A 25,262-nucleotide genomic window follows, 5' to 3' on the forward strand; every position below is an offset into this window, starting at 1 on the left:
GGTTGAGACGGAGACGAGACGAGGGCAGGGCAGATGTGCAGACGTAAGGTAGGTAGAAGCAACAGCAGGAACAAGAGCAGGAGGCAAATCAGAGGATAGCAGAGCGTCGACGGACGGGTACGGAAGGCGACAACGAGATCCGTCCAAACACGGGGAAAGGACAAGAAAAGAGTTGAGGGTTGGGGAGATTTTTGTGGAGGCAGAGACGAAAATGACTGGTCACACCTTACGTGTATGCGGCAGGGAGCAACGGGAGGCAGGCGGCAGGCAGGAAGATCGTTCGGTCGGCTGGTAGGTGTGTAGCTCTATCCGTCGAAACGGGACGGGAGGAAGAGGAAAGAACAGAGAAGAGTGTTGACGAGCAGGTAGCCAGCCGGTGTTGGGTTGGCTGGCGCTGAGGAAGGGGCGCGGGAGAGAGGCACGAAAGCGCGAGGCAGAGCGGCAAATAGCGCAGCAGAGAAATGTATTGCGCCGGAGAGACGAAGACAAAGTCGACTGATGTTTAGGGACACAGAATGGACCCGCGCCGGATCCCGTACGGTGAGCTACCCGGAACAAGACCGTGGACGGCCGAAGCAAGCTCAATGCAAACAGAGAGTGAGTGAGTGTGTGTGTGTGGGCAAGAGAAAAAAAAATGTGCAAAAGGTTGCCAATTGGATGAATGAGTGACGGAGGAACGGACGGAATGGCCTGACCTCGAATTCGCCAGCTTTGGCGGCGACCGGGGCACAGTGAGAGCGCGTATCAAAAAGTCAACCACTTCGTCGGGAAATCGTATGATATTTCAGGCGCTGGAGGGGAGGTCGTGCGATGGCCGCCAAGTCTAAAAGGCACCGCAAAATCTCTCTGCTTCCGGATTCCACTCATTTGCACAGCTGCCCGCCTCTTATTTGCCGAACAGAAGGGCCCATCCTTGACAGACCCCTGGCGTCTCTGTTTTTCGGCCCAGTATTCTTGCAAAGCTGCCAATGGGCTGAGCGCCTAACATGAGTGGAATCTCGCTATAGGGAAAAAAAAAGGTTCTCTGTGCCGTGCATCACTTCCGGGTGTCGTAGCTTGATGATTGGCCACGTGTCGATCCGGCCCCACTTGACAAGCCCGGATTGTCAGCCTTGCATGCCTGGCCCAAGCTTCCCCAGAATAGACTTCCCGCTGCGTTAGGGTCTGCCTGCTTCTGGCTCTGGTCTTGCAGCATTCTCTCCCCTCCCTCCCTTCTTTTCCATGTTGCTCTTCCCCCTTTGAGGCGTAGTGCGAGCCCAGCTGATCTGGCCCTCGGCCACTCCCACACGTCGCCCGCCCCTCGCCTCGCCTTGCAAACCTGAAGAGACGTTCCATCACTTTTGCTGTGCACACGCGTTCCAGCCGCTGCCATCCTTCGTTTCGTCAGCAACTAACTATGCCGTGCGCCATGCGGTATGCGATATGGGTGTCACGGTTCGTCCGTCTTTCCAGCTCCGACACGTGGACGTAGATTGCGGGTTCCATCCCATACCCACCTGCCGTCGACAGCTGCGGTCAACGTTTGGTTCGCCTACCGAAAGAGCCTCGGGGTTACACCTCTTGGAAGGCTGGCCGCCTCCGTCCACCATCGGTGCGGCGGGACGACCTAGGAACGGGGCCTCCAACGTCAAAGAAGCGAAGTCCGGCTTCCGGCACGGTGCCCCTTTAAAACTCCGTTCATTGCCGTCTGCGTCTTTCCCCGTCCCCCACCGCTCCGAAGCGCTATCGGTTTCGGACGAAACACTACAGAATGTTCACACCTCAACCAGCACGTCGGTGGCGAGACAGCACGTGGGATGGTCGAGACACACCGAGACACCGTTGGCGCCGTTGCGAGAAAACGCCTCTATCCACATGCCTTTGACTTGGGCGTCGCTAAATGGCCCCTTGCCTTGTTACTAGCTCCAACCCTATCGTGAGTGTGTTCTTGCCATAGGCACGTGACGCCACACGTCACTACATGTACCTTCTCCAGGCAGTACTAGCCAGTTACCAATCCAAGCATCCTATATCCCACTCTCGTTGCAATTTGGTAGCATAACCGGTTCATCTAAACCACCAGAAAAATACCACCACGGCTATGTAGCTACCATTGGATTTTTCACCAAACGAGTACTACCACGGCGATACTACCACCATCGGACTCACTAGCCCTCGTAGCACCAGCCCTCGCAGCACCAGCCCTCGCGGTACTAGCCCTTATAGTAGCCCTCACGCTACTATACTACTCTATACGACTCTACCCTACTCTATACGACTCTACCCTACTCTATACGACTTTACCCTATAGCGTGCTTTTTGGGAGGAAATTTTGGGAGAAAAACACACTAACGAGGACGTCAGCTTCATGTTTAGAAGGGGGGATATTGCCATAGGCACGTGACGCCACACGTCACTACATGTACCTTCTCCAGGCAGTACCAGCCAGTTACCAATCCAAGCATCCTACATCCCACTCTCGTTGCAGTTCTGGTGTGCATTCATCCTGATCGTGCCTAACTGGATGACCGCTTCTTTGATTATACCATTTCTTTTCCAGGGCGCAACCATAGCCACCCCCAAAAAATCCTCGTCTTCAATGATTTCTGAGAGCGTGCGACGACGCTAGTGGCGTTTTGATCACAGACTAGCCGAGTAATGGAGAACAGGCGACAGAAAACATGGTCAGGATTGCGACATCTCGAGCCGAGATTTGAAGTGATGAAAGAAATCTCTTCGTCATGGGCAAAGGTGCTGTGCGAGCATCTTGCTACTTATGTCCTTTGTTGACGCTGAGTATTTATATCCGAAAAACCGCCCCTTCCCTAATTCGAGAGCATCGAGATACATCGCCGCAAGCCAACGCCAGTACCTTATACAGCGTCGCCATCATGAAGCTTGCCATGACTGCCATGGCCATTCTTTGGTGTTCGGCTTTCGGTCTGGGCCTGATGAACTTCATTCAATCCTCAAGCCCTGGAGCTGGTCCTGTCTACCCTGACTGCCTCCGATTTTATCAAGCGAAACCGGGCGATAGTTGCCAAAGCATCGCTGATGCGCATTCCATCACCCTTCTGGATTTCATTTGGATGAACGCAGGCCATGGCAGTCAACACACATGCGCCGATGTTAGCGTCACGACTGGCGAGTGATACTGCGTCAAGGGCGGAAGGCTCAGCTCCATGGCGTCGCTGCCTTCCGCATCCCAGTATGCCAACAACGTTGTCGATGAGTGAAGGATGATTCCCTCCTATCCTACCAAACGGTCGCGGCGGTCTGTCCCCAGTGCTCATAATCTTGCGCATGCCGCGCCCACAGGCAAGTTGCCAGTGAGGACTACAGGGTTTCCCGCGAAGACTGAACCTGCCACAGCAACTACAACACCCCCGGAACCCGCCTGTGAACTAGACGGGTGCGCTGCCGGACTTCGAATGGCTTTCGGCGACGCAGCATCTGCTCAGAGACATTTCTGTACCAGCGTTATTGGGCCGGGGTGTAGCCACTACGAACTTCAAGAAATGGACCTTCCAAAGTCACTCAATGGCGTTTGTACGCAACGCAATTTATGCCAGGACATCTCATCTGTATGCTCCTGCTGGAGCAAAGAGAAGACGGCGTTGGGCCCCCGTCGCGAACGGCTTTGGTGGTGGAGAACATGAACGTGAAGGTGCCTGTCCTTCGCATGTTATGAGTTAGTCGGCTATACCGGCAGATACTTTAGCCCAGCGGATGGAGCGCTGCCTACATTGACCCTATTGTTACGTTGCGCTATCCCTGTTATTCCTGATGTTCAATACCCTAGCTACATGCTGAATTTCAGCAAGACGATAATGTTAGGTTTCAACCTAGGTATGCCTCACGACCCAGACCACTCTTTCAGCTTCATCCAATTCGCAGCGCAATTGCTGGACTCAGCAACGGGGGTTAGGGTCGGCCGCCCGGTTGGCGCAATCAGTGCATAAACCAGGCCAAGCGATGACATCGTGCTTTGGCTTCGGCCCCTTGCAGCCCTTGCCAACATTTTGGCACCACTTGATGTTGTGGAAGCCATGGTGACCGCAGTCATATGCCTTGTCGATCTGCACACACATTATGGCGGCGATATTCTTGGAAGCGTACTTGGTTTGTTTCTTTTGTCTATGACACGCACACTGCTATCATCATTTCACGTCAGCATACTTGTTTGATCACTGATTTTTCCCGCCAAGTAATGTCAAACATGGGGATCTCGTCATACAGATTGTAAAGGAGTTATGTCAAGTCAGCTCGGTGGCACCAAGCTCTTTAGAAGGCACTGCGACTGTATAGCCGAGTTGATGATAGACCTTTGAAGCGTCTGTCTCCTTGCTTCGGACTCAAAGTCACAGGCTGTCTAATAACAGCAGGAAGCGTAGACGACAAACACTATGGGTCAGACTTCAAGACATCGAATCCGCGAAAGAGAACTTTGTTAGAGTCTCTGACGTGGTAGGAGGGACAGGAAAGCTGCGACGCCGATAGCTGAACGAAGATGCGAGTGGTTTAAGGTGTGGGTTCAAGATCAAGAAACTGTGAGAGGCTTGGGAGAAAGAAGAATCAAGCAGAAGAAGCACGAGGCTTCCTCGCGTGGCTTTTGTACCATGTTGAAGGAACGTGAGATTTCGCGACCTGCAACTAGTACGCTGGAGTCTGGGCCCTTTCGGGCGACAAGCCGCGTTCCGCGGTACTGGAAACAACGAATATCCCGGTACCAAGATGCGAGACTACCAAGGAAAGGCACAGCACCGTTGGAAAGTCACATATCACAAAAGCTGCAGTATGAACTTGACAGCTTCAATGGGGGTTCTTAGGAGGGGAAGGAGTGGACGCAGTGCTTTTTCAGGTCCTGTGATTTCCGCTGCTCAGGGAGCCACAACCGACGTCACTCGGCGAAAGCTGCGTCTTTCGGCCCCATGCAGGCGGGCTGGCACCGAGCTCCACTTAGTCAGCTGCGATTCCTTGAGAATTCAGCCATTAAATCGCATAACACCATGTTTGGGGTGGTAGGTCCGCGTTGGTTCCCCGGTTCATATTGGATTGAAAAGGCGGTGGGTAAGGGTACCGACATGGTACAGCGTGGTCTCTTTCCTCGCGGACATCGAGATCTCCGAATACACAAAGACAATAAGGTGGAGGAGGAGGAAGACTTCACTGATACTACTGGAAGAAAGTCCAGGTCCGGCGTAAGACTGATGTCGAGAGGACTACTATGAAGCGGTGGGGAAGCTGGTGACAATCAACGATCCTGGACCCCTGTTGAATCCTCCGGGGTAAATCCTCGTCTGCCCTATCACAAAAGCTCGCTATGATATCTGATCTTCCCAGGACACTCGGCCTGTAAGTCACGACATTTACTTCTCATGCTGCCCTCGACGTGCGGCGCTGTAAAATCTCAGAAGAATGCAACCCCAGGCGCCGGATGCGCAAAGGTGGATGGTTCTCCGTCAGAGATCCGTCAGGCGAGAAGAGAGAAGAGGGGTAGACGGACTCGCTGGTAAACGGCAGCCCGCGAGGACTGTATGAGGACCCCACTGCGCGAGCTGCTGCGCGAATGGGCTGATGTGGCTGGTCGCCAGCGTTTGTCACACACCTTGCAGACATGCATACTGCGTAAGGCACACGACATGTCCTATGCAGCGAACAGTCTCTTTTGGGGTCCCATCCGAGTGGAGGGGACAGCGAACTTCATGCAGGGTCGTCAAGACAGTTGGCAGCGATGTATGGGTATGTTCTGTGAACTCGTTGGCGGTAGGCCTCGAGGCTTGCTTCTGTCGTTTCGCCCCCAGTAGGTTGGGTTACATGGTGGTCGTCTTCTTAGCCAAGAGCACACCAGGAAACTCTCTCTTATTGATATTGCTTTTGATAGGAAGTTGACTGATGATTCTGACGGAATGGCCAGCTTAAAATTGCTTTCTCCACCTTTCAAGTCTTGGTAAATAATGCTACCTACGCCGTCATGCTAGCAGATCCAGAAGCGACTTCTCTAGGAGGTACGTCAAGTATGTGGTTTGGCCTTTGTAGACTTCGGCCCGGGTCACGGGAAACAGCCATAAGTCCAGCACGCAGAACATCCTTAGACAAGTTCTGTGGAGTTGAATACTTGCAGCGATGCCAAATCACCTCCCGGGTTATGCTGGTCGATCCGAAGGGGATATGGCATCGGTTTCTTATTCTCACCGCCTAGACAGAAAGAGGTGGGCAACAATGAAGGGAACATCAAGCTGGCAACTCGGCTGCATCTCACAATCCGAATTGAGACTGCGGCAATGCGGCAATGCGGCGAGTTGGTTGTGGGCTTGAGAGGTTCAAACAAAAGTATCTGGTGAGATGAAGATTCAGCCCTGATAACTATGTCTTGGTCATTTTCAACCTTTGAACATCCTGCCTACCTACCTACTAAGTAGGGCACGTGGCGGCTGCAATGTTCCTAGGCGGAAGGAACGGCGTACGGTGAACTTGCCCATCGTAACTGCCATACTTGATTTTGCACCAGAGCCTCCTTCCACAGATTGCACTTGCCAGATTCAAAACTACGGGTCCCCTCCTGCTTGATTTGGTTTCTTCACCTCAAAAGTCATCCGAAGTCGGGCAGTATATTGTCGCACGAAAATAGGAAAGCCTCTGTCCAGTTCTTTTCCACCGGACTTTCCTCACGAAGCTCAAGTAAAGTCGCGCCTCGACCCACTAACCTACTTCACCTTCTACGAGCGAAACCTCCCCTTCCTCAGCTGGTTACTTCTGGTTTTCTTCCTCCAAGACCTAAGACCTCGCAAGAAAACTTCCTCAGCTTGGACGGATCTTCCCTACGATCTCTCTTGTCAATCTTGCACCTTACTGACCTTTCATCTTGAAGCCACAGCGCCAAGCGCGATACCAATGCTAGGATGTGGTGCAATACTTCGCAGCTCCTCTACGGAGCCGCTCTGATACTAAGCAGCGCCACAAGTATCCACGCCTTCTCTTGGTATGGTGGCGAGAGAAATTCGGACCATGGACAGAAACTGGACAGAGTTTCTATGGGTTATACGATCGGAATCCAGCCGGCGTCTCGCCTCCCGAACATTTATGCCGTCGCCATGCAGGAACTTCAAGAGCTAGAATCCGAGCCTCTCTGCCATCGAATCGCTGCTCGTCTCCTGGTCAACAACTGTCAGCTTCTAGACGGAAAAGATGACGCGACTGTGCTGATCGACAGCGGCAGACAAATCAGAGACTTTGTCGACTCCTACGCCGCCAGCCTTGCTATATGCGATCTCGAAAGAGGGAGTTTCGATATACCATCGGGCTGTGCTCCATTTCGGGAGAGTTTCTTGGCTCAGATTCCCGATTCCAAGTTCCCTCGTCTTCACGTCTCTCCCCAACAAATTGACTCCTGTCTCTCAGGTCTAGCAAGGTCAGATTCGGCATGGAACACTTGGGTCAGCTACCGACACAAAGCATTGAGATTCTGCGAAGCTGCCCGTACTGACAATGACAAAGGTGAGTGTCTCATGGGTTCTCCTCTGCCTTGAAGAGTGCCTCTGACACAGCAATAGCTCAAAGCATACGTCTCCACCAGCGCTTGACGGAGGTCTTATCCAAGCTCTCTGAAGGAGTCGAACAGGAGCTCGAAGCCCATCTGCATGCCATCAACACGAGAGCCACCGAGGTGACCGATCAATTGCGTCGGATTATCCCTGACATTGACCAACTGCGCGACAACATCAAAGACATGGATCGAACCCTTTCCCAACAGATGATGGAGACAGCTCAGGTTTGACACTAAAGCCGGCCGCATTCAATGGGCATTTTCGCTAACTTCATAAAGGCCTCCCAATATGCCATGCGGAACGGACTCGAAGATGCCCAAAATCTGCAGCAGCTACTTGGCGTTCTCCTCAGAACTGTGCTAAGCAGTAACGCTGAAGTTGCAGCATCACATGAAGTTGCCATCACCGCTTTCAAGGATCGTACTGAAAGTGACCTCAGTGTTGTCATGGCGGCACTAGCATCAGCCGCTGTGTCCTCTGCATCGCTTCAATCCCAGATGGTAGGTGAACCTACACCGTGTGAAGAATCCTTGGCTAATCTCTGACGTAGGAGCTTTCACACCTTCGCGTAGCGGAGCTCGCCGGTCGACAGCAGAATCTTGAAAAGGTGAGTAAATGTTTGCTGTCTTGCATTACCCCTGAGGCTAACGGTTGTAGGGTCTGGGCAGGCTATTTGAACTTACGGAAGACCTTTCGTCACATTACGAGGTCCATTCTGAACATTTAACAGATGCCCAGAAAAAGTCAGAAGACATCCTAGTAACCTTAGACAAGATGGCGAATTCTGCATCTGATATAAGCGGTTCATTCAAGGGCCCCTCAGGCTGGATCAAGTGGGTACCATACCTTATTTGTCCCACAGGCACTCTTCTCATGGGATCTTATGGTCTACCTCCGTCCGCCGGTCGAAATCTAGTACTCATCGGCATAGGTAAGCTAGAGAATGCTTGTCTAGCTTGCTTCACACCTTGCTAATATCCATAACAGGGGAAGTTGTGGGCGCTGTGATCTCTCATATCGAATATCTCAAGTTCGCCCCTCACACCTGGCAAACCACTACATCTGAACCATCTTCTCATGGGCAATCAAACCATACTCTTCAGGTTATTCCCGCTGATCACGATGTTCCTCGGAGATTCTCCTCAGATTTACGCAAAACCCGTCGCGGAGGGTAACCCAAGGAGTTCATCGGAGCCTTCAAAAACATCGATATACAACTACTTTTATGGATGCGATAAAAAGGCGGGTATGGGATTTTCGGCGTTGTTTGTTTCTTTCTCTTTTTTTTGGTCTTGTTTTTTCCTCCTTACAAATCGGTACAAATTGCTGGCTGGGTTTTGGTGGTGGCACAATTCACGGAAAAACGGGATGGGGTTGCCTCTGACATCATTTCTCGCATATGAACTTAGCAACAACCGCCTGATCGGGCACTTTACATAGCACACACACACACACACATGGAGTTTGATCATTTTCAACCAGTCACTATCATTTTGATCTCCCGCGTCAATAAATGCGGCGCAGGGCAGACAGCGGGGCAGTGCAAGAAGAGAAGTCGGCTTCCCAGTAGCAATCGGCTCTTTCTCCTCACAAGCTGATCCCCGAACCTTGACCAAAGTTTGCTGTTATCTCCAACAGCCGGTTGTCTTACCATCTGCGGGATTAATTGAAGACGAGACGAACATGGTCACGATGGCGAGCAAGGCCAAGATTGCCCTCATACAGATGCATCCGAAGGTCGGGAATCCCCAGAATCACCTTGAAGCGGCTAGCTTATCCTCAACGGCATTGGTCGCCGTCTTCTCATACCCCGCCCCTCGCGCGCGCGCGGCGCGTGCCTGGTGAGAACTAGCCATGGATGAACAAGGTTCTAACAAGCATCACAGGCTGTCTCGCCAGAAGACAACTTTCGCAAAGCAGAGTCCTACATACGCAACGCCGCCTCGCAGGGTTGCGCGCTCGCCGTACTGCCCGAGTACCACCTCACGTCGTGGGCGCCGGATCACCCCGACTTCGTGCTGAGCTGCGAGCAGTCGGGTTCCTACCTTGGGAGTTATCAGGCTCTAGCCAAGGAACTGGGCATTTCCATTGTTCCTGGCACCATCGTGGAGCCGGAAGGTGAGGGAGACGACCTAGACTTGATCAACGCCGCGTACTTCATCGGACCAGACGGCGCCATCCTCGGACGCTATGAGAAAAAGAACCTATGGCACAATGAGCGGCCACATCTGACCAAGGGTCCTCAACCACATGGGGCGTTTGATACGCCGCTTGGCAGGGCCGGACTGCTAGTCTGTTGGGATCTGGCATTCCCCGAGGCGTTCCGGGAGCTGATTCGTGACGGTGCGAGGATAATCGTCTGTCCCGCGTTCTGGATGGCGGACGAGTATAAGCGCGGTGGCTCCGGCGAAGTGGTGAACCGTGATTCGGAGAAGGTGTTTCTGGAGAACGTGCTTGTGGCGAGGGCGTTTGAAAACACAGCGGCAGTGGTGCTTGTCAATGCTGGCGGGCCCGAGGGCGGGGTTGAGAGGAGGTGGGATGGGTCGCAGTTGAGGTATTGCGGTGTCAGCCAGGTCGCGATGCCTCTTATCGGGTCCATCGGGAAGTTGGGCGCAGAGGAGGCAATGAGCATTGTCGAAGTTGACCTGGGCTTGCTGGACGTTGCTGAGGGGGCTTACAAGGTGAGAGAGGACATGCAGAAGGAAGGCTGGCATTATGGGTACTCAATCACCAAGGAGTGAAGACGGCGACTAGATGGACCCGACGTCAAGGTACAGACAGATAGACTCATGACACAGAAGATGAGATAGGATCTCATAATGTTGAATTCATATTCCTGGGTATCAAAACATTGTTCCTCTCTCGCGAAACCCCACTTCTGGATCTGTAGCTGGCTCATAGCATTCCTTCCGCTTCGCCCAGGTAGTCAAGAAACTCTCTCCTTTGTTCAATCCGCTTCTGGGTATGCTTTCTCACCAAAAAGTCCCACGACTTCTTCAGCTTTGTGCGTTGCGCGTCATCTCGAGACTCTGAAATTTTGCGATCAACGCGCTTCAGTCGTCTGTCATCTTCCTCCGTCCAGACCCCTTCCCAATCTTTGGGTATAGATTTGTGCTGTTTCATATGCTTCAAAACAGCAGTAGCCAGCGGCATGCATATGGACGTCGAGATGAGCGCGGTAAGTACATCCTCACGAGGATAGCCGAACCCTTCGAAGCTTTCAATGAACCCGTCAAGCTGGGCAATTTTCTCAACACCTTGTGACTCGGGCTGGACATCTTCACCCCCCGCATGAATGACTTCTTCAGTTCCGGCTGAAAATTGAGATCTGTCGCGGGTAGAATCGTCTGGCTGTCGATGATGGGACTGAAAGCCATTATTTTGAAGGGACGAGGGAACCGGCGTTGCCGCCGCCAAGTCATCAAAAAGCTGCTGAGAAGGAGATATGTCGAAGCTGTCATGCTGAGAATCCGCCCGCTCATGGTCTTCGTCTTCGAAGCCAAAGTCTTGCGTCTCGGGCTCCACATGCCGTGCTCTGGACCCCCTTTGGACACCGGTTTCTCTAGATTCGGGTCTGCCTGCGGAAGTGCTTGCGGGTTCCTTTCCGCTGAGTGATGGACTGATATCAACCCCACTCATGCCGGCAAGTCCAATTTTCTCTTCGGGAGTGGGAGGTATTTCATCATTCGGGCCTAGACGATACCGCTTTTTGCGACCGTTTGGAGTAGATGGGGCACTAAGGCCGTCCATTTGGATGGCGGATCTCTTTCTCGAGGTACCAGGCGTGTTGGTCGGAAGTGAAATGAGAATCTCATCATCCGTTCCAGCGTCAGCCTCAGTCTCTGTACGCGGCCGTCTTCTCTCTTCGGCATGTGCTCCCCCTTGATCGACGATTTCTTCATCGCCCGAACCGTCGTCATCGTCATCATCACCATCGTCCAAGGTGCTGAAAAAGCCTTCGGCGTGCTCGTTGTAGCACTCCTTAAGGCGTCGAGAACTATCGCGGAGGAAGCCCAGCTCCTCCGTTATGTCTTCCCAGTCGAGTTCAATCCCGCCTCGGGCATAGACATTCCGAACGGTACTCCACAAAAGCCAAAGATCAACAGGACGACCGGATACGTTGGTATTTGGGTCTTGTTTTGTGAGATTCCGGTAATCCTCAAGTCGCTTATAGAACTGTTCTCTTGTCAAATCTTGGGACTCCGCTCCTTCGTCGTCGTGCTCTTCTTCTAATCTCTCTGGGTCAGGCAGTTGATTACTCCCTACTACCATACTTTTCTCTACAATGGGTGCAGATGATGGCTTGTTGGTGTGTTTGTTGCTGCCGACACTGGTACTCGCCGCGCGCTCAGGGTCTCTCTCATTCCGGCCAGACGCAGAATCGTGACCAACATTACCATGGGCTGGTCTAGCGCCTGGAGATGGCAGGTCAGATATAGGTTCGGCTTTAACAAAAGACTGTCTCAGGCGCCGCTCCGACTCTGCCCAGTGCTTCTGCCACGAAGTGGATGTATGACGGGGATACTGTTGCGGGTCAGCGATGTTATTCTTCCATGAAAGAGGTCGCAGTAATACCTTCTTGGCCAGATCTTGGAAAAGACCACTGGAGATCCTACCGCCCCGCCGTTCGAGCTCTGAAACGCTGCGCAACAATAGCTCATCGTCTTCCTTGGTAAACCTATTCCTAGTTGCCGCAGTCACCTGCGGATGTGCGCCTGCTTGTCTCGCAGCAGGTCTGAGTGACCGTGTAGTTTGAGGACTATCATGCCGAGGAGCTGATGCAGCGGGAGCGTCCGACGCGGGCTGAGCTCTCTGCCCGGTTCGAGGCGCATCGGGCAGAGATACTGTCGGGGATTGTGACTCGGGTGGAGCAGAATCGGCCAACTTGCGTTGGGCATCATAAGGTAATAGCTTCAGCTTCTTCACCCATCGATCTCTCCAAGAATGCCACGTATGACGATTGTTCTGGAAAACCTTGGATTAGCCAAGAGCTCAAATTAGGTAATAGGCGGACCTACAATTTGCTCGAATTTTTGATATATGTCATTTCCGCTCGTCTTGGTATGTGAGAGCACCCACCTGGCAAGCTCTGCGTCGTCGGCATTTGTGAAGGGGGTCCGAGTACCTTTGGCAGGCTTCGTTGACCCAACAGGACGAGCAGCCATAGGCGATTGGTTGATCTGGTACTTGTCTTCTTCCTGCATAGCGCCGTATTGGACAGAATCCTTGATGAACTTCCACGACAGCGAGTCTGGAGGACAGTCTCTTCTGACGTGGTCTGCGATCACCAAGTCGGCATGCTTGTCCAGTTTGACAATTTTCCCCCCATTTTGCTAGTTATATGAGCTTCTGAGATTCGTCAAAAGAAATAGCAAGCTTACTTTGATTAGGTCCAAGATTGTTGTTCTGCCGGGCACACGCTGTGTGACGAAGAACTTCTTCCCTTGGAATAGAGTGCCTTGAGCGCCTGGCACGCCCTCGTAAACGATCGCCGTCGACATTCTTGATTTTGAGTACAGTTACGGGGGTGCGTTGTGACTGCTTGCTATCTCGGATCTTGATTGATTCGCCGAACGAGCTTGGTTTCACTGTGTTCAAGACGAAAAATATGATAAAATGAGAGAAATGCAAGGTCCGCAGCCTTTTGTTTTCAGCGTCGAACAGATGCTTGATTGCTCAGATTCTGGTGGTTATGTTTTGGTGTAACGGTAAGCTGTGGGTGGTGGAAACTCGCCCATGCGTCGCCGCCTGCCGAGCGAGTATCCTGCCACAACAACTCAACCAAGCCTCCGGAAAAAGCTTCGCGCGTCGAGAACTGACGTCTCAGAGTTGGATAAGTCTGGTTATACGTGGCCTGGATTCGAGGGCTGCTGTGCCGTGCACTGTTTGTGGCCTCTTCTGTGTCGAACCGACGCGTAGCTTCTTAGCAGGCTCGTCGCGTACACCTGCGGCTGCTTGAATCTTTCTGGTCGCATTATGCATAAAAAAGGACATGTAGCTAAGGGGTGCAGATGCTATGACCTAGGAATAATGGATATAACAATACCCCGGCACCTAACATCAGACGGCAAGAATGATCTCGACACTAACCTTGCTGACGCTTTGCCTGCTTTGTTCTCGGGCCACGCATTCGAATTGACGAGAAAGAGTATTGACCGGCATAAACGTGTACCTTACACATCCTACGGCTCGCTATCCGAAGCGATTTGCAAGTGTTCTGAAGGCTGTGGGCCTAGAAGGGCCTGCCTCCACCGCTAAGAGGCTGATTTAACTGTTATTATTGCATTGACCAGGCTTCCTTTTCTACCTACACTTCTGGGTGAGAATCTTAGGTACAAGTCTCCAGGACCCGGTGCTGTGGTCTTCTCGTGTATCTCCGCTCATATAATGCTTTATTGGAGGTGACGGCAAGTTTCGGAATCATCATGGGACTTCTTCGGAACGCAGTGCTATTTGTGCTGGCCATCTCCTTCGTTGTCTTTGTGGCGTTTTTTGGCAGATTGCCGGCCTTGAGGTCAGTCATCATTGAGCTCCTCCGTTAGCGACCTGGAAGCAACGGGTTACCAAACACGGCGATGCTAGACGCTCTGGCTAACAATCCGCAGGCATACGCCCATTGCAACATTACACAGGATCATGCGGATTCATATTCCAAATGGTTTCTTGGCCATCGACAGGCTTCTGACGGGAGGGAGGTTCTCAAGCTCGATGTTGCGGTTCGGCAACTTTATGATGAATGACCGTCACCCAACTGTGGTCGTAAGTCGAAACACCAAGCTGACATCCCAAGCTGAGCTTGTTCGGCGTTGTTCTATGCTGACGATACTAGATCTTCTTCTTGGTCTTGCTTTCTGTCTCAGAGTATTTATTTCTTCCGACTGCGTGGCCCCAAATTTCGACCTTCCACAAAGTTGCCGGGTCCATCGCCATCTTTCTGCCTTACCTTTTCCTTTATCTTTCGGTCATGACTGACCCAGGTTACATCACTCACGAGAATCATGCCTACTACATGTCGCTCTACCCCTACGACTGGTCAATTTTCTTTCCCGGCCACGAGTGCAAGACCTGCGGTTTTCTCAAACCTCCTCGCTCTAAACACTGCAGCATTTGCAAACGCTGCATCGCGAAGCTAGACCACCACTGCATCTTCATCAACGGCTGCGTCGGCTACAAGAACCACCACTACTTCCTTCTGCTCCTTGCCACGACCGCCCTCCTCACGTCCTACGGTGGTTTCCTGGGCTTCTCCCTCCTGTCCAAGCGCATTGCAACCGAGTACCCGACATGGGCCTTGTGGCCGCCAAAAGGAATGGAGATCAAGGACTATCTCCTCATCTGGAATTGGGCACTCCAGGACAGTGTTGGAATGGGCGCAGTCACCTTGCTCGCTGCGATGATCTCACCATTGGTCTGGGGATTGTTCGCGTACAACGTTTGGCTCATCTATAGTGGCACCACTACGAACGAATCACTTAAGTGGTCCGATTGGAAGGCTGAGATGGATGATGGCTGTGCCTTCAAACGGAAACTGCAGCCTAACCGAGTAAAGGATAGACGGTACGAGCCGGAGCGAACGCGATGGCCCCTCGAATCACAGCAAGTGCTTGCAAGAACGGATGACGGCATGCCCCCTCCGTCGAACGTGTCCACGCAATCGGAATGGGAGCGAGTGTGGAAGTTGGCAGACGTTGAGAACCTGTACGACCTAGGGTTCTGGGACAACGTGGCAGACGTCTTCATCCCCGACTACAATTTTAATGTTAAGCGTGACCAGCCGACTGTCGAGGCTGTCGGGCGACAGAGGCACTCAGCAAGAGGAGCGCCTTTATAGTCATTCACAAAAGAAACTTTCGGAGAAATTAGGGCGGAAGACACGGATGTTTACTATCTATCATCGTATCATGCAAAGCATCACAATGTTTAATCAATACACGTTTGACTTTTACCTCGTATCGTGACCGTATAAAGTTGGCGTTGCGGCAAGCGTTGGTACTCTATCTTGTCTCATTTCAACATTTCTCATCTAATTCATGCACAGGCTGCTTCTAAGGACCGTCACTGCTCATCTGCTGTAGACTTTAAGACGTCTTTCGAGTTCGTGATGGCTGCCGACGTCCCCGCACCGTCCCTGGCTCAGCTTGTCAGCCAGTTGACGAGAGCTTCACGCTCTGCTTGCAACTAGTGTGTCATAACTAACCACGGAGTCTCTCGCTCTTTCCCTCGCTCGATAAGAATATTCAAAGAATAGTACCGAAACTAACCATATTAGCCTATAGTCGCATATCAGTCAGGATCTATCATCTTACCCGAAAGTGCGCTTGATGCTGTTGACGTAATACTCCTGCCAGTTGCGTCTCGTGGCGTCCTCCTCGCCAACAGGGACGCCGTCCCAGTTGACGCGCATCAGCGTCACGTGGTCGACATCATTCTGGTCGAATTCGATGTTCAACTTGGAAAAGTGACCCTCCGGCCACTGCTTCAGGCGCCAGCTCTGGACAATCTTCTTGGGGGCATCGAGCTCCAAGTATTCGCCAACGACGTTTCCGTCGAACAGCTCGAACTTGGCGCCCTTAATGGCTCCCTGGAAAACCTTGGGAGGCGCCCGGGTGAAGGCAGCGATGCGAGCAGGATCCACAAAAGTCTGGTACGCCTCCTCCGCGGTGGTGCGGAACTCAGCCGTATCAGTCAGGGTGACAGTGTTGACAACCTTGCCGCTGCTGCTCTTGACGCTCGTGGTCTCGGCAGCAGACTTCGCGGCTGAGCCATGAGGGTGGTACTTGGGTGTGGAGAAGCCGCTCGAAGGGTTTGAGCCCGGGGCGTGCTGGATGTCCTTGCCGTGCTCCGCAATCAGAGCGCCGGGGAGCTTCAGGAACTCCTTGCGCAGCTGAGGCACAAGCTTGGAGCGGACCAGGTCCTTAACGGGCTGCTTCTCCTTTGACTCTGAGTAGATGTCGATATCGAACTGCAGGATCGCTTAGCTATGGAGTCTTTGGTTGTCAGAGATTTCATTGTAGACCCACCACAAACTCGTCCTCCTCGGTATCGTGGGCGACCTCAGGAACGGTAATGGTACCTGAAACCTCAGCCTCGTCAGAGGTGGTGCCTGCTTTTTGTTAGCCAGGCTCAATCAAGCACGATTCACGGAAGAAGCAGTGGTGGACATTGTTGGTGGACATTTTTACAGGAGAAACAGAGTGCTTGCATTGCAGTAGAGACCTACCGGAGTATTCTAGTACGAGCTTAACATCGTAAATGGTGATGACCTTGCCCTTCCTCTGGCTGACGTCGACGTCGCCATCCATGCTCACAACCTTGCTAATCTTTGCCGTGACACCGCCCTCTGTGGACTCGACCTGCGTCAAGCTTTCCTCGAGGTATTGCTTCGCCCAGCCGGAAGCATCCTTATTGACCCAGTGCCAGTTGTTGGGGTTGTGGAGGACCATCTTGTCGGCGGTGACTTGGTTCTGATCTAAGGCTGTGAGTAGGAAAACGTGTGACTAGAGGTCCAATTGCTGGTTAGCGACTGGAACTATGCTTGGGTTTGCGAAGCGCGACGTGCGAAAGTATCGTTGAGTAGAAACAATAAAGTTCTCCGTGTGTCAGGGTTTGGTCGTAGACCGCAGCGTTTGTCATCAAAGATGGGAGTACAAAATCACTCTATGACTGGTGCCAGCTGTCGTATCATCATGTAGGAGAGAGAAATGGCGGGACTGAAAACAGCGCGGGGTAGATAAAAGGGAGGGGAGGCCTTACCTCAGTGTGGATTGGCGCGTTGGGTTGTCATGTCAAAGGAACGTTGTGGAATGGAAAGAAAAGGAAGGAGGAAATATATTTGAGCGACGGAAGGCTTTGAAAGAAAGCTCTAGAATTTTGACGGCCCTCCGCTATCCGCCGGCAGCAACACCAGGCAGGGCAGGCGGTAAATTGTCGGCCGTTTGGTTTGGCCGCCTTGCGGGAGACCCACCGGACCCACCTGGGCTTAGCTCATTCCCTGGCCCGTGCTTCGTAGGCACCTTCAGCTCCTTCCGGGAAGCACGTCCGCCTTCTCGGTTTCAAACGGTCGACATCGCCATGTTCACAATTGTGCGTCGCATCCGTCCACAGAACTCACTGGAGACCGCCTATGTCCCGTGGGCGCGCGGCTATATTTTTTGTGCACGTAGTAGATTTGCAATCTTACTTCGATCGAGGATGATAGTAAATAACAGTAACTAGGGACGGAAACCACGCCGACGACGACAAGGATCCGTGCTTCGGTTGGCGAGGTCAGAGGCTATCTTCCGTCCTATCTGGCCTGCCAATGCTTACTCCCAAGACCTTGCTCGGGCAGTCACAAGAAGATAATGGGTAGCTTGAATGTTTTCTCTAGATGCTATTTGAGGAACATGGTAGAGCATGAAGCCAAAGAGAATACAGCCATACCCACGTCGATCCGGCTATCTTGCATTTCGGGAAGCCCAAGTACCGAGTTGAAAATCCTACGCACGTACATCATGGAAACCTGTCTGGGTACATCTGTACGACGACCTCAACTTTGGGTGAGACGACTGACTTGCAAGCCAAGCTGCACTGCAGTTAATGTGGATGACTTCTAAGCTGTCTTCTGGAAGCCGGAGCTGTACTGTCCCGGTCGGCTGGCTACCACCCCAGTCATATTTCGAGAAATGCTTACTACACAGCACTGTTTGTTTGATGCCATTGAAGTACCCGTAGGACGTGGTATGGCACAAGCAGCTGCACCCACACAATGTCACAGTGATGAGAGAGAAGTCCGGAAGCAACGCTGCGTGAAGGTGGATCTATGAAACCTGCCGGAAAGACGAGCTGCATCGCTGCAGAGGCCGCGAACAACGCCACCGAGCCGAAAATAAGGTGCTGATGACCGATGTTGACGAGCGAGTATGTATCCGTACTAGGTATGAAACAACTGGAACCATGCATCTTGTAGAGCAGCACGTCGAGGTAAAGATTTCTTCTTCGGCGACCGAGGTCAAGCCCAGCAGATTCCGTTGTGGATGCGAACAGGCCGACTGGAATCTAGAATTGCAGCTCTCTTGTTGCAATAATTAGAAACATTTCTCCGCCTGCTCATTGGGGTCTCTCCCCGCACGAACACGTTTTGTAGGTGTGCCCTACCTTGGAAACTCTATCCAACCAAACAACAACACCTGAAAAGTACCTCATACTGACTGATGTTGTTGCTTGCTTACGTAGGCGAGCCATCCTCCCAGCCCCTCGACATTCAAAGGAGAACCAACAGGGCTGTCGAGTCGGTGAAGACGGCCCCCGAGGCCTGGCGAATGACTACGATAGGAGCGAAGCCTGCGAGACGCTAGTGCGTGCCTTTTCTGAAGCCAGGCAACCCAGGGGCCGAATCACCGGATGCACGAGGAAGAGAAACACGGCCGCGAGACAGAGACCTCAGCGAAGCGTCTTTGGTAGGTTGAAGGGGCCAAGGGCAGCTAAGCGCCGGCAACCTCTGTTCACAGACACAACGTCCAATCACAACCCCAGCATGCTCTTTGCAAGTTGCCGGGTCCTTTGGTGGGATCCAAGAATAGAGTCTCCTCCCACCAGTGAGCCAGCCAATCAAGCTCGTACTCCAGCAACATCCCCACGAGTCTCTTCTCTTGGCTCCATCAAAAAGACAGGCCATTTTGGACCGGGGCCCTGGCTCGATGCTCACTTGCGTTTCCTCTTCTTGCGCGGTGGCAGGTCGCTAGAGGGGTTTGTCAATGCTATCTTCCACCCTGCCGTCTTTCTGTTGGTTATCAAGATGGACTGAGGTCTTCGAGATCCGCCATCCGTGCCAGCGCGATGCTACCATCTCGGGCATCATGATGATCCCCCCTCCAGGTCTTGCTACTTGCGGTGTGCCGCTCCGGCCGACGAGATGTCGTGTCAGTAACACGCCAATCTAGCCTCATCCGATGAATGGAAAAGAAAGTCAGATATTGCGGGAGCGGAACTGAGGGAACAGCTGCAAGTTGCAGATAAGTCCGTCCAGATGGCAGACGCAGTTTCGTACCGGCACATGCATGCCTGTCGTGCAGTAGCACCCACCTGGTGCCACACTGGATGTCTCCTATATCTTCCCGTTCCATGCGCCCTCTCTTCTTCCAATACTACTGTTGAGCAATCAAGCCTCCTCGCCGACGCGAACGCAGAGATTGGGCAGACCCTCGACAATCATTAGCCGGCCACCACCCTCGTTCCTATCAGGTACATGGCTACGACAGCAAAGCCGAGAGCGAGCAAGCTGCTTGCTAAGACGTCGAGTGTCGACTACTAATACCTTGCCTTACGGTAAGGTACATGTAGTCTACACTATCAGATCCACCATCGCGCTTTTGCTCCGGGTCCCGGCTGCTATTCCTGTCCTCCCTCGTGCAAATACCTACGAATAACAACCCGCTCTCGCTTTCCTACAGACGCAGAGGGGCCCCTCTCCGCTCTCCCACTGTCTTTAATCCACCACCCAAGAACCGGGTGTCACAGGGGTCCTTCTTGCGGTGGGCGATCAAAGTGTGAGCCGCCACCCCCGGTACCCTCCTGCACGCATGTGGCATGTACGTGTGTACCACTCCGTATGCAGGAGGTTGACCACACTGCAGCAGACCCGGCCTAGCGTTGGGCGTCGCTTTTATCTACTGCCATCCTCCCACCAAACTTCATTCCCTCTGCTTCAGCCGCGCCCTCCCACCCGAAGGTGTGACACAATTCACCTGTCGGCTGTCCGCCCTCCCTTTCGGCTGTGTGGTACTAGTGTTTCTGGACATGAGATTGTCCTGCGACGAATCGAGTTGAATGGACCGGCAAAGAGCGTGAGAAGAAGAGACGAACGAGGTTGCGAGGTTGCTGGCTAGCTTGAGACCTTCCTTCTCATGCGAGTGAGCAACTCAGCTACCCTCATCCTCCTTGCATTATTCCGGCGTGGCTTCGGAATCCGACTTCTTCCAAGTCACCGGCGCCGCTCGAGTTGCCCGAAATCCTCATCCTAGCTGACAATGAGTAACCCTCGCGATCCTGCGCGGATGCGACAGGGGCTTAACCCATTGTTGACGCAGTCTTTGGGTTCCTATCACAGCCAGATCAGCACCCCACTGTCTGGAGTCTCTTCAACACAACTCAATTCAGCCCACACGCCCGCCAGCTCAATCCAACCTTACAACCCGCAGGAATGGATTGCTTCGCCAGCCGCTGGTGCTGAGCAGCCACGTCAATATCCTGAACAGAGTGAATATAGCCTTCAACTCTGACCCAGGTTCATCTTGCTAAAACAGTTGTGCAGGATCACCGCTTCCCCCGCCTCCATATAGTCCACCGCGGAGTCAACGACCCCAGAGTGGCGTCTTCGAGTCGTCACCGGCAGCCAACATATCGGCAGCCCGTATCCCTCCGACTAGTCTTCACAGACCCTCTCCCGAGCCGGCCACCAACACATCATTTCCTCCACCTCCCGGCACTCGAACGAGCTCCCGTGAACGACGTTTTGGTCTCCACTCTCTGAGGAGAAGCAGGGAGCATCACGAATCAAGTCCGCCCGAGCCGGTACCGCCTGTTCCGTCATTGGCAAGGCCGAACCCTCTTCAAATCCAGATCCCGCAGCCAGTGCCACAGCGTAACGATTCAGGCTCATCCGCGGGGCCTCCTGGAGCCCGAAGGGCTGCGTCTGCCAGTGCGCTTGAGACGCCGACGTCTGCCCGCTCACGCTCGACGTCTCAGACCAGGTGGGAGCCCGGCATGCCGCTTCCGCCACCGCCCCCTGGCCCGCCTCCGGCCTCGTCCAGATCGCAAAGTCTTCAGAGTATGCATAGAACAAGTACACCGATGGCATCACCACCAACGAGACGACCACCCCCAAGTGGCGTCACAGCTCTTGGCCCGGTACCTCCAACGCCAGCCAACTGGGCCGATCAACCAGACACGCCCGCTCGCCCTCCTCAAAATAGAGGCTCGCCCGGCTTGACGATCGACACCTCCAGTGCTGCAAGCTCTGTTCAGACAGGCGAGTCCAGTAACTCAGCTGCACTCAGCTCTGGAAGTCTAAGTCGCGCCAGGGCAGTCCGTCACGATAAGACCATTGTCCAGCGCCGTGCGGAAAGTCGTAACAGGTATAGCCTGCATCATAATTCCATAGACGGCACCATCAACCCAGTGCAGCTGAGCGAGATCGTCGTCCCGAACGACACCACTCTCACTCGTAGACTGACCATCAACAAGTCAACACCGAGAAGCGGAGGCCGGACGGCGGACGACACTCCTCGAACTGATGAGCAATCAACGACGCCTCGGGCGGGTGGCTCCGCTCAGCGCCCTCGTCTCGAAGCTGCGACTCCGCCATTCTCGCCTCATCCTGCCAAGAGCACTTCGATGGCTGGGGGGTCGCCTAGCGTGGTGCCGAAAGCCCTACCTACGCCGCCACCCCAGACTCGATCTGCATCCAGTTCGCAAACCAGGTTCAGGTCTATGACGCCTGCTGCGGATGGGCCCTCATCAGCTTCCATCTCAAGCACGAAACACTCCGCGATAACTCAGACAGCTGATCAATTCTGTCATGAAACGATTGAGCGGTTCCAGGCGTTCGCTGTCAAGGAATCGACTGCAGCAAGCGATGCCGACCGTGTGCGATTGTTTGCCGACTTTATCACGAGCGAATCACGCATCAGACGCGAGAGATATTCAGCAGCTATTGGGGCTATGGGTTCGGAGATCTTCGATCTCACAAGGGATCTTTTTCGCCCGATGGTCACAAGACGGGAATCCGGAGCCTCTCAGGCTGAGTGGACGCCGCAATCATCTGAGCCTACTCGATCTCACCGCGGCTCGCTGAATTCGATTTATCGCGAGACTCCAGGGGAATCTAGTTCTGCCCCGGCTTCTGCTGCAGCGAATGTCCCCATTTCACCTGTTGGCGGACCGCCAAACAACGCAAACTGGAACTCGAACTACATGCCATCGCTTTCCCCAATCTTGAGCATGAGCGTTAGTGACAAGCTGGACGAGGCCGATTCTAGAGGTCGTCCATCCAGCAGATGGTGGGAAGCCGACTCAACTGGGACAGGGGGCAAGCTAGTTGAAAGATCCAAGCGTGAATCCAAGTATATGGGCGTGCCGAAAGAAGCTCGAGAGGCTCTGCAGTGGATGGACAGTCCTCAGACGCAGGCAAACCCTAGCGACGGGCGAAGTTCCAGCGAGTATCCCCCGGAGAAAACGGGATGGCATGAGCCCGATTCGGCATCGACACCGCAGGAGCTGCGATACTCTGCACAATCTCTCGCTTCATCCGGCTCACCCACAACTCCAAACCCAGCCCATTTGGACGTGTCTCGCCTGGTCACCCTTCCGCCGCCCTATCCTCGCCACCACCCGGCGGTGAACAACAGCCATCCTGAACTGACAGAGACAAGAACTGCCGTTCGCCAACTGAGCGACCTCTCAGAGGTCGGAGTTACAAAGGAAAGGTTCCAGGTGACCAGCAACAAGAAGAGAGAGGAGGCATCCAAAGCTGCAGCCGAGCGCCGACAAGCCCTCAGAGTCAATCTTCAGCAGGAAGTTAACGTTGGCAACATGACATTTGCAGAGGCATCGGCCATTGAGCAAGATTCCGCGGCGGCGGAGAAGGACAAGCTCAAAGAGCTTGGAAGGACAGAGTTTGAGCAGTTCCAAGCTCAGGTTGTGATGCCCCTGAACGAGCTCGTCACTGGCCGAATCGCGAAAGCCACGACCTTCTTCGACAAGCTGGCCAGTGGCTTGTTCGACAATGTCTCCAGCACTGCTGATATGCCCCAAGAAGAAGGCGACGACAAGCCTGAGCTTCTCGAGAAGCTGACGCTTCTCAAATGGATCTTCGAGGCCAGAGAGATGTTACACCGGGCCATCTACGATGTGCTCACCGAACGCAACGATCGCTACCGAGAGGTCGTGCTGACGCCATACCGGCTCGCCGGCAATCAGGAGAAACTACAGAACGCTGTCGCTTTCTTTGCTGAAGACGCTGCTAAGCGCGAGCTGGCGTTCGCTCACGAGGTCCTGGCCCGTACCCAGGAGTTTCAGGCTGTCGTCGAACAAAATGTCATGCGTGGTGTCGAGGTGCAGCTCTCGGCATTCTGGGACATTGCGCCTCCTCTGCGCAGACTGCTGGAAAAGATACCGCCTAACCTGGATGATTTCAACATCCAAATACCGACGTCCGAGTACGAGGAGAACCCCTCGTACCGTGCACATCCACTACAATATCTTTTCAGCCTGCTACTACATACGGAGAAGAGTACATACCAATTCATTGAATCACAGACAAACCTCCTTTGCCTCCTGCACGAGGTCAAGGAGGCCGTTACGCATGCCAAAGCCAAGGCTGTGCAGAGCGAGGGTGAGGACGCAGACGGACGGGAGTACAGCGTCGAGGAGCGCGAAGCACGAGCGCAGCACCTGCGCCAGGAGGAAGGCCAGATGTTGACGGATGATTTGAAGGAAAAGGTGCGCGTTGTCCAGGACCAGTGGAACAGCGCCCTCGGCGAGAATATCAAGAACGTCAAACAGATGTTGGGAGAACATCTCCTGCAGACCGGAGGGTGGGATGAGACGCTAGAAGAAGGAGGCGTGGGTAGTGTCTAACCACAGACGGCAGTCGCGAGACTTGATGAAGATGGGTCATGATTATTTCTATCACAGACGTTGATACCCCTTTGCTGCGTATAACGACACTTTTATTAGATTCTTGTATATAGTTGAGCGTCTTGGGGTGGATCTTATGAAGGGTTAGAAGCGGCATGAAGACACGAAAACCAGAAAGCACGAGATGAGAATCAAGATTCGGTTGCGGTTGCGGCGTATCGCCCCTTTACATGTCATGTCAAATCATGTGCTGCCATCGCTTGCTCCCGTTCCGGGAGCGATACCTGATGTTTGTACCTAAACGCCTGCCATTTGTATTGTACATGTCTATATTAGCCTCAAAAATGACCTTTTCAAGACGCTTGGTTGTCGTAGAATTGTGTGTACGTCTGCCATGCCTGTCCGTTGAAGCGAAACCTCCGTGGCCATTCCATAGTGGCCGAAATGCCAATTTCTCACATTATTCGAACATCGCGCGGCAGTTCTTGAACGCTTCTCCTGCCACCCCGTGTGACATGCCACGCGGAGACGGGGTCTCTCTTTCCGAGAGTATTTCTCAGATCCGTCGTCATCTGGCCAGCGACTTATTTCAGGCGGTTCTTGAACTCCTTTGGCAAATCCATGCCGACCCTCCGAGCTGTGAGGCGCACTCGCTCCTCCTCGTCCATGTTCATGCCCGGGTTGTAGCGCTCCAACAAGGTAACGTAGGTGCGCTGAGCGCGGAGGTAGGCGGCAAATTGTTCGGCCTCGGCGGCGTCGGCTTCAGCTCGGTGGCTGAGTGTGGAGTCGGCGAAGCTGGCGCGCAGGCGGTGATGGAGAGGCGAGCGCTCGCGGGCCAGAACGGGGCGCGGTGGGAGCTCGCGCAGAAGAGATCGGTAGATTGAGCGGAGGCGCGATGCGGCAGCCATCGTGTTTGGCTATCCTAGAGAAAAGAAGACGGGCGAGGTGGTGTCGGGGTGGTCGACACAAGTGGCGGTGCAGTGAACGGAATAGGATTTTTTGGTTGCTGCGAAGTTGGCGATGAGGTCAAAAAGTTGTAGGGTGGAGCTTACCTTCAATTTTGAGGTGCTGCTTCACTGGCTGAAGGCGCAGGCCATCCCCCCGAAGGACCTTACTTAG

At 53.5% G+C, this 25,262-nt stretch overlaps 7 protein-coding genes across 7 annotated transcripts; 4 read left to right on the plus strand and 3 right to left on the minus strand.

Moving 5' to 3' along the window:
* Positions 1–6,881: 6,881 nt before the first annotated feature.
* GCG54_00014856 (uncharacterized protein) lies at positions 6,882–8,701 on the plus strand (the record flags this gene model as incomplete). Its single annotated transcript, XM_045414677.1, has 6 exons — positions 6,882–7,476; positions 7,533–7,750; positions 7,805–8,026; positions 8,077–8,133; positions 8,184–8,457; positions 8,514–8,701. The coding sequence occupies 6 exons, from the start codon at positions 6,882–6,884 to the stop codon at positions 8,699–8,701; spliced, it is 1,554 nt and encodes a 517-aa protein (XP_045260799.1).
* A 517-nt stretch (positions 8,702–9,218) lies between these two features.
* On the plus strand, positions 9,219–10,267 carry GCG54_00014857 (Deaminated glutathione amidase; the record flags this gene model as incomplete). Its single annotated transcript, XM_045414678.1, has 3 exons — positions 9,219–9,263; positions 9,299–9,367; positions 9,413–10,267. 3 exons carry the CDS (start codon positions 9,219–9,221, stop codon positions 10,265–10,267), a joined length of 969 nt encoding a protein of 322 aa, XP_045260800.1.
* A 154-nt stretch (positions 10,268–10,421) lies between these two features.
* GCG54_00014858 (uncharacterized protein) lies at positions 10,422–13,027 on the minus strand (the record flags this gene model as incomplete). Its single annotated transcript, XM_045414679.1, has 4 exons — positions 10,422–12,050; positions 12,102–12,491; positions 12,545–12,859; positions 12,908–13,027. The coding sequence occupies 4 exons, from the start codon at positions 13,025–13,027 to the stop codon at positions 10,422–10,424; spliced, it is 2,454 nt and encodes an 817-aa protein (XP_045260801.1).
* Positions 13,028–13,951: 924 nt separating this feature from the next.
* Positions 13,952–15,357, plus strand: GCG54_00014859 (Palmitoyltransferase SWF1; the record flags this gene model as incomplete). Its single annotated transcript, XM_045414680.1, has 3 exons — positions 13,952–14,040; positions 14,132–14,285; positions 14,356–15,357. 3 exons carry the CDS (start codon positions 13,952–13,954, stop codon positions 15,355–15,357), a joined length of 1,245 nt encoding a protein of 414 aa, XP_045260802.1.
* A 471-nt stretch (positions 15,358–15,828) lies between these two features.
* On the minus strand, positions 15,829–16,969 carry GCG54_00014860 (uncharacterized protein; the record flags this gene model as incomplete). Its single annotated transcript, XM_045414681.1, has 3 exons — positions 15,829–16,488; positions 16,547–16,629; positions 16,747–16,969. 3 exons carry the CDS (start codon positions 16,967–16,969, stop codon positions 15,829–15,831), a joined length of 966 nt encoding a protein of 321 aa, XP_045260803.1.
* Positions 16,970–20,533: 3,564 nt separating this feature from the next.
* On the plus strand, positions 20,534–24,143 carry GCG54_00014861 (uncharacterized protein; the record flags this gene model as incomplete). Its single annotated transcript, XM_045414682.1, has 2 exons — positions 20,534–20,762; positions 20,818–24,143. 2 exons carry the CDS (start codon positions 20,534–20,536, stop codon positions 24,141–24,143), a joined length of 3,555 nt encoding a protein of 1,184 aa, XP_045260804.1.
* A 584-nt stretch (positions 24,144–24,727) lies between these two features.
* On the minus strand, positions 24,728–25,051 carry GCG54_00014862 (uncharacterized protein; the record flags this gene model as incomplete). The annotated part of the gene is made up of 1 exon (XM_045414683.1): positions 24,728–25,051. One exon carries the CDS (start codon positions 25,049–25,051, stop codon positions 24,728–24,730), a length of 324 nt encoding a protein of 107 aa, XP_045260805.1.
* Between the last annotated feature and the right edge of the window lie 211 nt (positions 25,052–25,262).

The sequence above is a fragment of the Colletotrichum gloeosporioides genome (assembly GCF_011800055.1).
Source record: "Colletotrichum gloeosporioides strain Lc1 chromosome Unknown consensus_66, whole genome shotgun sequence".
Lineage (NCBI taxonomy): Eukaryota > Fungi > Ascomycota > Sordariomycetes > Glomerellales > Glomerellaceae > Colletotrichum > Colletotrichum gloeosporioides.